The sequence below is a fragment of the Caloenas nicobarica genome, chromosome 7 (assembly GCF_036013445.1).
Source record: "Caloenas nicobarica isolate bCalNic1 chromosome 7, bCalNic1.hap1, whole genome shotgun sequence".
Classification (NCBI taxonomy): Eukaryota; Metazoa; Chordata; class Aves; order Columbiformes; family Columbidae; genus Caloenas; species Caloenas nicobarica.
The window spans coordinates 23,115,585-23,128,751 of NC_088251.1; the positions used below are offsets into that span (position 1 = coordinate 23,115,585).

Consider the following 13,167-nt stretch of genomic DNA (forward strand, 5'->3'; position numbering starts at 1 on the left):
ACACATAGGTAAGTGAAATACCTCCAAATTAGTTTGTCCTTCTGATGAAGGTAAAAACCAGCCTAGGGAGAAAAATCTGTTACCTATGTGAAGCTATAACTGGAGTTGGTTTAGAGACTCTGCAATACAATATTTATTTGTATTAGAAAAACAAATTTTCACAGGCCACTCTGCTGTATCTGGGTAGAACTCTTTCTTCCACTTTATATGATCTACAAGCTTCCTATGGTGAGGCTTTTTATTACTCTGTTACTAACAGAAACCCTTAAGATTAAGTAAACTTTCTAGATACTTTACTGGACTGAACACTTGGAAGGCTGGGGGGACAGGATGCAACCCAGTTACTGGGCTGGGCAGTGTGGCGGGATCCTCATCCACCTCTTCAACATGCAGATATTAGCAAATTGTCAAAGATAATGCAAACCTGCCAGCGCCATTATGGTGTTTGGTGGTTGCTTGCTTTTCAGACAAGAATCTGAATAAGGAGAGAATTTAACTGTGATATAACATGTTATCTTTTAGTACAGTACTAATCGTGTATATATCTGCAGCGGGATTTATGTTAAGAGGTGCTCTGAAACTGAGTGGTGATTCATAGGTCTGGGGACATAGAAATGAAATGGGAGAGCTGCTTGGTGTGAGGCACTTTCCTTAGTCTTCCTTGTAAGGTAAAACTAGCTAGTTGCAGCTGTGAATCTCATTTGTAGAAGACAATTGCTGTATCTTATTTTTCCACATGAGTTTTGTATATGCTCAAAGGTTGGAGCTGACTTATGTTATTTGACTGAAGTGGAGTTATAATGTCTCAAAGTAGTTTCAATGTGGAAGTACCGGTTTAGAAGAAGAAACTCTTATCATAAAAGAACTAACTTCCAAATTCTAATAGTTCTGTAAAAGGTCTCACATAATCAGTATGTGCTTTTCTTTAAGTTGTGCATCCTGTAGTTAGCTAAACCATCCAAGCCTCAACTCCATACCAGTGATAGACTTAGTAGACAATAGCAGCATGAATAAAAGCCTTTTGGTACCCAAACGATGTCACTTCCTGGTTTCCATATGGTTCATGTTTCAGAGTTATGTATTTTACTTGGACAGCAGGATTTCCTTAGCCTCAAGCCAATTGAATTTGTCTTAATCTCTGCTGTAGTCAGGTAGGGACCAGATGGCTGGAGTGTTCTAATTTACTTATTGCTAGATGACTTTGAAATTGTACCTTGCTATGCCTGGAATGCATTCTCCAGCGTAATAATGAGAAAACCAGGATCCAGCATACAGCTTCCATATTAACTGAAAGGTAATGCGGATAGGCTCTGATTCAGCAGTTTCTTTAGGCTCATGCCTGGCTCGAAGCAACAGTGGTCCTATTGACTGATGTCACTGGTAGTATATGAATGTTGTTTGGCATAAACTAGAAGCAGGAAGAGAATTCAGCTGCGAATTTATTTGAGCTTATTTTTCAGTCTCTAATTGCATTGCCTTTTCCCCTACAGATAAGTAGAAAAACGTCAAGCTTCTTAAAACTGTGTTAAACTTGCTGGTGGCAAGATAGGAGTAGAATGATGAAGAAATTGGAAATTTGCTTTGTTAGATGCTTCCGGGGAGCATTTGAAGGACAAAGATAGTTTTGTGGTTTTATTAAAAAAGTTGTATTATTGTACCTTGTTATAACTGACTCTTCAGATTTATTGGATAAGAAGGATTGGATTGAGAAGAGTAACCTGTAAGCCTGTTCTCTAAAAGCACTTCAACACTAATCTCTTCTGTTTATGGTTTGCTTAAAAGTCTGTCTTTACTGGAAGATGTTTGTCATCTGATAACTTTTGAGTAACTTGTAAAATTCAAGTGTGACTAATAAATTTCATTATGTACCCCAAAGCTGTTTGACTTGCATCTGGAAAAGTTTTAGGCTTTGCTGCTATGTCAGGATATATGCAGTTCTGTTTTGCTGATGTTTACCACATCAACTGTGGCAGCTAAGAGTCAGGGCATGATAAAACAATATTCACTCTAACAGCTGATTTTTCAAGAAACAGCTGAGTGAAATAGCTTGAAACACCAACAACTGAATCTGCTTGATGCTGTAAATAAAAACAGAACAAGGGTTGCAATCAAAAAAACTGTGACTGACAACAATGGAAGTAAACTGCTAAGCCTTATTTGCTTCTGGTTTATTGCCAGAACTCCTTACCAAAACCTTTCTGTGTAATTTGGCTCTGACTGGTTTCACAAAGGGGAAATTGAACAACTGTGAAGTAGTTACTGAGCTCTTGCCACTTGTGAACACACTGAGACAAACTGTCTCTGAACTCAGTCTGAGATAAAGGACCTGTCCTTCAATGAACAAGCCTTGTGGGGAGGGTGAACTCTTGTAAAAGGTACAGGATACAAAACTGAATACCATTAACTTCAGTTGTCATTTTCCTTATATTATCATGTGTGAGTAAGGCCCTCTCAGTCTGTCACCTGGACTCAAAATGCTTTCACAAAGATCTAATTATCTATGCCTATGTTGTATTTTTCAGTCTGAACTGAACTGTACATGTGTGCCAGTAAGAAGTAGGTGTAAACTTTGTGTAACTTTGGCTTGCTTCTAGTTCTGCTTGAGGGATTGTTCATAGTCTTGAAATCCAGGCCAGTTTTACTTCCTTAAAATGTGGGGTCAGGGGAAAGCACTGGCCAACTCTGTTTTGAGATGGATTCTGGACATGGATAAGCAATGTAGAAACTACTGTCATTGTAGAGTTATAGAAAATAGTTAAGTTTTTTTTTTCAGGACAGACATCTAAAGAAATTGAGAAAGAAGTTGCAGAGAACTTCATGGAACTGCACCGACGTACAACAAATTTCTGACGTGAGGTTTAACACTCTCATTGTCATGCCACTCTTCTTCCTGGAAACTTGAAAACATTGAAGAATGCATAAACCAGCAACTGAATTTTAATATGAGATGGCTTATGATCAACTTGCTTTTATAGCATACAGACTAGTTCATTTTGTGTGGTACTTTGTTGAGCAAAACTCATACTCTACGTTATTCCTTGGTAGAAACCCGGGGCTCTGCATGTTACAGCCAAGGCTGTGTATGTTCACTGGATGACAATGCAGGAATATTCTTAATTTCCTTGCTAAAATGACAGATGTTTTAAATTAACTTTTAGAACATTGCAAGAACTAATTTTTCTAAGGTCTCCCTTTTTAACTGGGGAAGTAATATAAGCTGCAAGGAAAATTTCACTTCCAGCATTTGGCAAATTGTCAAATTGGTATTGTCAATATAGGCATTCAGAAGAATCTTTGTTTAAAAAGAAAAGAAAAACCAAACACAACCCAACAAAAACCTGCACGAAACCCCATTCCCAAAAAATAAACTTTGGACTCTCAAATATTTGTATGTTTTATTCTCTGTGATACATGCAGTCTGTACTTTCAAACTTCTTGAAGTTAAGTGAACTAGATATTACTGGGTGTTTGTGGTGTTTTTGTTTAAACAAACTCTTAGAGAATTACAGAAGCTGAAACTGCATTTTCCCTTCTCACTGAACAGCTGTTCTTTGCTATGTGCAGCAGGCTAAGAGGATGGGAAAGGGACCTTTGTGGGGTGCTCATGTCGTTCCTGCAGTAGAAGCAGATGTGACAAAAAAACTGTAAAAACTGTTTTTATAAAGGAAAACGTCGGCCTGATCAGAAAGTTTTCCTCTTGCTTTTCCATGGAGAAAATACTCACCAGCAGGAAGCTTAGAACATACTGATCTTCTACTGATCAGTGGCAGATAAGAGTAGGTGAGACCTACAAGCAAGGTTGAAAGCTGAAAGCAGCAGGAAATCTGAATCTCCTCCTGGTTCTTCTAGCTGCATTCCAGAAGGCTTTTCAGTGGCCACATGTGCCGTCTGACTTGTGCATGCCCCATTTCCTTTAAATTTCTAGACTACTCAGCCTCTTGTTCACTGTTAAGTAGCAGGGAGCAAGCAAGGAAGTAGCTCTTTCTGTATCTTGATTCAACTGATTTGCCTCTAATGTCCCAAGGAATATGGAAATGAATATGGATGGGTAGAAGTTGTAACAGTCTTGATAAATTTTGCATGAGAGCTTCCCTGGCTCTGGGCAGGTGTGGTGTTCAAGAAGTTGTGGTGTCTTTACTGTGTTAACCAGTGCAGTTTCTTTGGAACCATGAGTAGCAGCCACTTCAGTGTTACTTAAAGCAGAAGCTTCTATTCCATGGAGACTGTTTCCCAGTTAGTTAGGGAAAAATTACCTTAGGAAGTAAGGTTGTTTTTTTTTTTTTTTTTCCCTCCCACATGTATACCATTGGATAGAAATAAAATACAGGTTTCCCAGATAATTGTTTTGTATTGCATGAAGCTTGACAAACCTTCTGTCTGAAATGGGGAATATGTAACTATTACATCTTATGGAAAACAAAACAACTTAATTCCATTGGTATTGAACTACAGAGAAGGGAAAGTTGAGTGAATCTCTACCTTGTGTTACAGTGCAATGTGTTTGAAAATTGCTTAGCCTGTGTAAAATTAAGTCTGAAGGAACCAGATCTTATTAAACAAAAAGTAATAAATAAATAATAAAAAAAATCCTCCTGACCACAAAGCTAAAAAGGAAAAGTGACAAAACTCTTCGGGAGTTGTGTATTTTGTGGCTTCCCATTTTGAGCCTTTCCCTGTTGAATGGTGTGCAGAGTACATTTGTTCTCTACATTCTATCTCTATACTTTGGCTACAAATGCAAAGAGCACCTTCTGAAAAGGTTAATAGCTATGTAAATATGAAATGCTTTCCTTTGAGCCACAGGGTTTTATGTTTAAACAGATTCAGTGAGTATATGCTGTATTGGTCCTTAAAACATGGTAAAAATTTGTTTCTTCTGGAAAGGTAGAGGACCTTTATAGTTGAGACCTCATGGGAACTGCCTGAAATCTTGTGTTCTGCCGGTGTGCTGTATAGTGCTGAGGATATTGGAGGAATGTGTATTTCTGCTTTGTGGTAGATGTGGAAAAGAAATGATCTGGTTTTGGAGTTTGGGACAAAGTCTGTTTCAGGAAAGTTTTGAGGTTAAAACTCCCCACAAAAAATGAAAATGGGAATTGACTCATATCCTATATATTACTTTAATTTGAAGACTAAAGATCCCAGCTAGGCGTAGCAAAAAACATCTGTATATACGCGTGTATCTATCAATATATAATGTGCATATATAGTGTGTGTATATATAATCTGTCTGTAATTAGTTGATAATGCTTCTTTGAGTAGTGAACTTAAGTCTCTTCTGTAAGAGGATATATCTATGCTTTCCAGACTGAAAGAAGTGCTTTTGTATGGTCTATTAAAACTAGAGGTAACTTACCTCAAGCATTGAGTGTGTTGTAACTTGAGCAGAAGTTGCTTCTTGGTTGCTCCTGACCGACTATTCAATATAAAACAGCAATGATTGTTAGAATGAACTTGAAAAACTTCAAACCCCACCACCCCCATAGTAAGCTTTATTTTTCATGTATTCTTTAGAAACTCTATATCCTCAGAAATACTTATTTAAAAAAAATGAACTGAACTATATGCAGATTGGTACAGCTACAAGAGAAATAAATCTTGTCGGCAATGGGATTTCCTCCTAGTGGTTCTCTGGAAAAAAAGTATTACTCTTTATTTTTCACCTGGTGACAGCCTTCTGTCTGAATGATGTGTAATTCAAAGTTCATGCAAATTATCCCTTTTCTGTGTCTTTGTAATGCATGTGCACATACAAACATGTGAGAAGTATTTAAAAAAAAACCCCAAACAAACAACAACAAACCATGTTTCATGAGTGCAATGAAAATAATTAGAGCAATGCAGGCATAGTCTTTCGTGGGTAATGTAGCCCTGTCCCAAGAAACAGGGCATGAGATACATGTATAATTGTGGTCCTGAGGCATTGCTGTGAAGCTTAGGAGTCCAAGCAACACTGCAGTGCTGAGTGCTGGGAGGGAGCATGGCCCTTAGTGAGCCTACAATGACCCAAAGAGACAGAAACCTATCATAAAATTGAAGACCTTTAACCTCCTCTCTGCTCTTCCCTTCATTACTTATAAATAGCTGTGTAACTACTTTTGAGTGTAGTACTAATAAATTAAAAAAAAAAAATCAAATGTAGGGCAGGCAGACCTAGTGTTGGAACAAAATAAAACACTAGGGCCAATGTACTTCTGTAAAGCCCCTCTGAAAAGGACCAAACTAGGGAGACAGTTTTTGGCAAGTGGCATAAATTTGCAAAGAAATGGTGCTTCGGAAGGCTGTAGAGCATTAGAATTGGCAAGTGCCGTGCATATTGGCACCATGCAAATTCTGTCAAAAACCAGCAGATCTTTAAACACCATCTGATCAGGGGTTTTCAGGGATATCTTGTCTAGTTTGAACAGGCCTGGCAGCTCTTAACATAAACTAGTGCCTGAGTTAAAGACCTTCTGCTTTGTGATGCCTTCCTGAATAGCTTATTCAGCTGGAAAATACAGTGAACAAAGGAGCTGGAAATATTTTGTCAAGTTGGTGATCTCACAGTCCAGAGAGCCAGCCACCAATTATAAAGGCTTCTATTGTATAACACAAGAGCTAGTATATAGAAGATTCCAGATCTTAACTCTATTAGCTTCTGCATAACTGTTTTTGCCTAAAGGATGGTGTGAATGTAGGATGTATTCTCAGTAATTAACTACATTTTTCTAATGGACTAGGTTGAATGGCAAAATGGAGTAATTTTTTTTAACTTGATTTCTGACTTGTGGGGATTGGGAGGGAGGGAAGCCTACAGAGTTCACAGTGATTAAGTTTTTACAACTAAGTCTAGCAAACAAATAATACTGTTTCTATGGAAAGTGGGAAGATGGAAAAGCACCTCTTCCAGTTAATTTAGTAGAGATGTTGGCAGGAAACAACATATGGTTTCCAAAGCATTAGACTAACCACAGTATATATAGTGGTTTCACAAATAGACACAGCAACAGCAAACCTATTGAAAGGAGTTATCATTAGTACAATTTTTTGTTGTTACTTTGCTATTTGTTTTTATCTAGGCTTTACAGTGAAATTCTGAATCTTAAGTATGACTTCTTTCTCCTGTAGGTTGGAAAAGAGACCGTGCAGACAACAGAAGACCAGATCTTGAAGAGGGATATGCCACCAGCATTTATCAAGTAAACTGATCTTATTGTAAATCTTCTATTGTAGGTACAAGAAACCTATTCCGAGATATCATTGTTACTCATTTCCACTGTACAGATTAGAAAATACTCTTATGTTTGAATAGTTCTTTGGGGTCTAGAGGCTGACCTTTGTCAGGATCAACCTTTCTGCCAACAGTGACTCTTCCTGACACGTGTTTTATATATATGTATGAGTATGCATCTAGGGTATTTCTTCCTTTAAAAATAATAATACTACTAATAAAAAAAATCAGAGTAACAATGGTACTCAGCTATGTGCTGTTGTAGTTTTGCCTAACAGTGTCAGAGATAATGTGTTCTCAATCTTTTCTATTAATTTGGTTGGTGGAAAAGTGTGAATTTGTTAGTATAGGCAGCTGATACATGATATAACTGCCTGGAAATCTAAGACATTTGAAGTGCAGTGACTGACACTCTGAATTCCATAGCTCAGTGTCAAGGGCAACTGACATTTTCCTGCTGCCCTAAGTCTTAAAAATCATATGTGACTTCTTGTGGAATTGTCAAGCTTCTTACTGCCAGCTGACAAACTTTCACTGAAGTGACTTTGCCCTACAATTTACTGAGTGTGGTGACTGCTCTGTTAGTGTTGTCCAATGTGCACAGAGTGCCTGAGTATTTTACTGTATTCCCAAACACAAAACAGGCCAATAGCCGAAAGCATCGATGCAACTAAGAAAATACTAAAATGGAAAACAGATATTATGTCTAAAGAGAACATTTTTAAGGCAGTGAAAAAGGATTTAGTGTATTGCATTGTAGGCTGACAAAACGAATGATGAAAAAGATGCCTAGGACCAGTTGGCATTAGTATAGAAGTCCAAGAATGAAATAGCTGAATTGTTAGCGAAGTACAGTTTCTCACTTGCGACCACCTGGTATGGCAATCAAGGTGATGCTACTCTCTCTGAAACTTTCTAGGGGAACCTGGGGAAGAGGAAGTATATAGGTCTGACGTACCTGTGGAGAAAATGATTAGAAATTCTATACCAGAGAAGAGAATTAACAGATTTGAAATACAAATTAATTGCTTTAGGTGAACCGACAGTGTTCCTGTGGAGGGCAATCTTGCCTGATAAATCTGTTGGTGTATCAAACAGGGATAAGGATAATCCAGGTGATACAGTATACACCAATTTCTGAACTTTTTGGTGAAGTCTGAAGACTCTTAAGAAAATGAAGTAGCCACAGGGTAATAAGAAAAGTTCTTGTATGGAAAAGAGAAAACTGAAAGGAAAAGTTACCTGGTTAACCCTGACAATGCTTGGAGGCAATCAGTAGGGCTCCAGAGATCTCTGCTGGGGTTGTGCTTTTCACCATGTTCACAAATGCTCTGGAAACCAGGATCAGCTGTGAGTTGAAAGTACTTGCCAGTGACCTGAAGTCTCACACAGGGTAGTGAGATTAGTGTATGACTCTGAGAAATTACAGCAGGACGTTATTAAATTGACTTAAGTGTGGATGAAATTCTTTTGAAAGGTGTGGAATGATGCACACAGGGGAGAGCAGCAGGTCTAGCTTCAGATAGGGTGATTGATTCTGAACTGACCATTACCGATAGTGATCAGCATCTCGGAGCTGTGATGCGTTGCTGAGAGCATCCATTATATGTTTTTAGTAGTGGTCAAAAAGTAAATCAAATGTTAGGTTTATCAGCAAAGGATGAAAGACCAAAATGTCACTGTTTATTTTTCTCCCCTACCTTGAACATTACCTGCGCTTGTGATCCCTGAATTTTAGGCTGTAGTAGAACTGGAAAAAGCCCATAGAAGGACTCTGAGAACAATCAAGGTATGGAATTGCTTTTGTATAAGGCAGACCTAAGTGGGCTGGAACTCTTCAGCCTGGGAAAGGTGATGGAGGGGATTGGGGCCCTGACAAAGGTCTAAGGAAGTACAAGTTACATGTAGAAGGTGAAAACTTGCACTTCTCTTTCTGTGCAAGAACTTGATGGGGTCATTGCTTTAAGATAGAGGTTTATAAACCAACAGTAGGGAGAACGTCTTTGTATGGCAAGTTATGTACCATTACACTTCTTTGTATAGGTTTGGAGCTTAATAGATAAGTACTTAAAGGAATCCATTGTGGATTATCAAATAGACAAACTGCAGGAAATCCAGAGAACTGAAAATAATTGAAGGATGGGAGAGCACCCAGAAAGAAGTATGCTAAATGCTTATCTTGTTTCTAACCTTCCTTAGGCATCTAGTCCCAGCTACTTTTGGGGACAGGATACTGGCCTAAATGGGCCTTTGTTACAATTGACTACAGTATTTATTATGCTGTGTGCCTGGTGTGTCATCTTGTTCAGGTATAGAGGTGGTGGGTTTTTTTGTGTGTGTGTTTTTTATTTGTTTTGTTGTTCTCTCTTGTTTATGATCTCTCTTTACGTATTGAAATGAGACCAAAATTTTTTTCTTCCTTCTTGATCAGTTGTATTCAAACATGTAATTTTAATTGTGCTCATATTCTAGGATGTGTAGAGTTTTTAGTTAATTTCTAGCTTCTTGTTCACCTAGACAAGTAAGGGATTAAAGAAAGATGATTTTCTTAATTTGCTGTACTGCAGCTAGTCTTTGATCAACACTTAGCAGATTGTGGAGACTTAAATAGTTAAATTACTGTAGAAACGTGATACAAGCACTACTGAATAGTAACACTTTATGCTGGATGCAAGAACTTTTTCTGCAGCAAATCACGACTGCTTTAATTGTGATATAATGAAAAACAGGAAACAAAGCTATCTGTCACAGTAATGAAACCTACTTCACATGGTACTTGCTTACTATCCTAAACTTAGTAACATGAGTTAGGAATGTTCAGTGGCCTTTATGAATGATAATCTATTGCATTTGTTTTTTTGTTAATCTGGAGTTTATATCAAAATGAACCTGTTCCTTGTTAACCCTGTGGAGTGGGTTGTCACTGATATGTGTGTTGTAGGGACAAGGGACAGTCACAGGTGAGCTGCCAAGGGAGTCTTACCTGTTCCTGCATTAAGGGCAGGATTTGGATGCAGGATGTGAAATAGATGAGGTGTTTTTCCTCTCTTTAGAGGAGGGATATATGTTTTTGAAGTGTTAGTTGAGGAACTGACATTCCTCTTTAAGGGAGTGCTCCAGCAGAACTTGTACTGACTGGCACATGGAAAATGGCGTAAGGAGCAGTGGGCATGTGCTAGCACCGCATTCCCTGTCCATATTTTCTCCATTCAGAAGGACCACCAGTCTGGAGGGAACCACTCTTGAAGGCTGAAGGAGAAGATGTGTTTATTCTGATCAAAGACTTGGGTTTTAGCTTATGTGAGACTGATATTGAGGGTTTATAATGAATATATATGATGGTAATCTGTCAAGTTTTTCAGTGGGAGAGTGATTGTGCAACAAAATAAGTTGGCTGCTGAAAAACTATCATGCATTTCTTTGCTTGCTACTGACACAAACCACACTGGAACTATTGACCTAGAGTTAAAAAATTCTCTGTTCTTTATCTTGATTGTCTTAATCACCAGGGAGTATGACTAATGCATATAATTTACATCAGATGCTTTGCAATGTGTTCATATTACTTGTTGTACTTGTCTGGTGAAGAATGAAAAAGCTATAATCTCTAGGTGAAGAATAGAGTAACGCCTGATTTATTTACACTGAAAATAAAAAAGTCTGTGTTTAACTTGCACATGCAAAGTCACTTAACAAATCAAGCAGTAATGCTATCCTATATTAACATTACTTTGCCAGTCAAGCTGGAGCTGCATTGCTGGTAACTGTATCAACAAACTAATGTTAATGTAAAACACTTGCATTTTAATTTATATTTCTAGAACTCCAAGTAATCTAAACTGTAGTGAGGCAGCCCACTGTAACTTAAGTGATTAGAAATTGAGCTGAGCACTATTCAAGAGTCAAAGGCATTGCCTGGCATTTTTGAGCAGACATCTCCAAAAAAAAAAGTGGAGTTCAATCCTAAAAACTAAGATGGTAGTTTAGCATAAGGTAACTTTTTTCCTCACATTTCATAAAGACGACACTAACAGCAATGAAGCTGATTGACTACCAGAAATTGTATGGTTGGAAATATCATGACCAATGTCTTCACAAAGAATGTGGCTGATGTTAACATGGCTTTATTGTAATCGTGCCTCAAAAATGAGCATACTTTTTCTATAAAGCAGAGATTTTTTTAGGTTGTGATATAATACAAGGATTAGAAAATTCACTAGAGCAATGAGCAATTGAAAACTTTTGAACGTGTTTAGTTCTTGCGATAGAACAAGCAGTTCATTGCACTGAATATTTTGTGGGTTTTTAAAATTTTATTTTATTTTTAATTTTTATATTTTAATTTTTATTAGAGTAATTGAATTACTCTTTTTCCCAAATTCTAATCTTTTGTTTCTAAGCATCTATGCTTTGCAGGGGATGGAGGGTGTCTGGTTTTTAAACACCACTCTGCTTTTTTGTACCTAGCACACACTTCTGAAGTCTTTCAAATGCATTGGGAAGTTTATACAAAATAAACATTGTACAAGTAAAATACAAGTTTACCTTTCAGAGGTTGAACTCTAAAAACTGTAAATAACTTTGAATCTTTAGAAACTTTATTTTTGTTAATTATGGTGACTTCTGTGGTAATACACATTCACATTAATTTATTTCTTTACAAATGAAAAAGCCAGCCTTGAGATAATAATTTGTATTAAACAGATGACCATGAAATCGAGCTGTAGGAAATTAAGTATTTCTGAGCCTATAGCTCTGAGATGGCTGAATAGGTGATTTGTTTAATCCCTTTCTTGGCAGAGTTGAAAAGAATAAATTTGAGAAGCAAGCACGGAAATCTAATTTAGTGAAGTCAATTGACTTCAATAACACAACTAAGTACATTGCATAGTAATGAGCAGACCATTCCCACTTTCTGCCTTGAAGTCCTCCTGTATTTCTTACTCAGTTATGAGTTACCACCATCTGATGTGCTGAGCAGATGTCTCACAAAAAAGCAGGTTATGATAAGGTCAGCTGGCCCAATTTGATCTGCTCTAGGGAGCCATTAGCTGAAAATTTTACTTTCTGGAAAAAAGTGTGTTTTCCTGTAATGAGTGTCTCATTTCTAGTATAGTTAAATTTAGATGTAACCATTACATTCTACCAGTTGTGTTAATGAAGAATGTAGGGGGGAAAATGGGATAACTGTGTAACTTTCCAATGGTACTTAACTGAAAGTATAATAAAAGTCTGTGCAAGTGGTCAGTAGAAAATGGGCTATATGACAAGTGTGAAAAAAGTTGTGATAAGAGGTAGTATTGCTGTAATAAAAAGGTTTAATGTTTGGAACCTTATATAACTTGAACGAGCACGTGGCACTCACGTGTATTAGGCTGCATGTACATTTCTGTCAAAGAAAAGGGAGAGAATGGAGGAAAGTCACAGTGTAGTTAATGATTAGTTGTGAATAACATAGCTAACATGGAAGTGAGGTCTGAATGCTGTATTCCTCTAAGCTGTCATGAACTAATTACAGCAAGAGAACAAAACCAAAAGCTTTTCAATGTTTCAGTTCTTGATATTTTAAAATAGTTGTGTTAAATGGCTTGATGGAACCTAATTTCAGAGCTCGTTTGCTTCTTGTGGTATCTTGTGTGTTACTGTAATTACATACCGTAGTATCTTGCGAAAACTATTTCCTGTTTAAGTGTGGAATTGCAAGCTGCATTTGAAATTCATACCTTATTGCTAAATCTTGTGGCTATTTGAAATGCTATTTATTTCATGAGTGTCAACAGACTCTGAGGAGCTGCACTACAGCTTCAATGACCAGGGCACAGTGGCCTGATTTCCTTAATACTGTGTTCTTTTGTCTTAATGAGTAGCTATCAGTTCATATTTCTTAATAGCAATTGCTTCTTGAATGACGATGCAAATACAAGGCTCATAAAGGTTAGCAATTACTTTGATTGTGA

At 37.4% G+C, this 13,167-nt stretch overlaps 1 protein-coding gene across 3 annotated transcripts in view; it reads left to right on the plus strand.

Moving 5' to 3' along the window:
• The window catches only part of VCL (vinculin), a 58,778-nt gene that overhangs the window by 11,828 nt on the left and 33,783 nt on the right, over nucleotides 1-13,167 (plus strand). For all 3 annotated transcript variants that reach the window (XM_065639236.1, XM_065639239.1, XM_065639237.1), the window contains exon 2: nucleotides 7,108-7,178. In XM_065639236.1, the coding sequence (XP_065495308.1) occupies nucleotides 7,108-7,178 (71 nt within the window). The remainder of the gene's footprint in view (nucleotides 1-7,107; nucleotides 7,179-13,167) is intronic.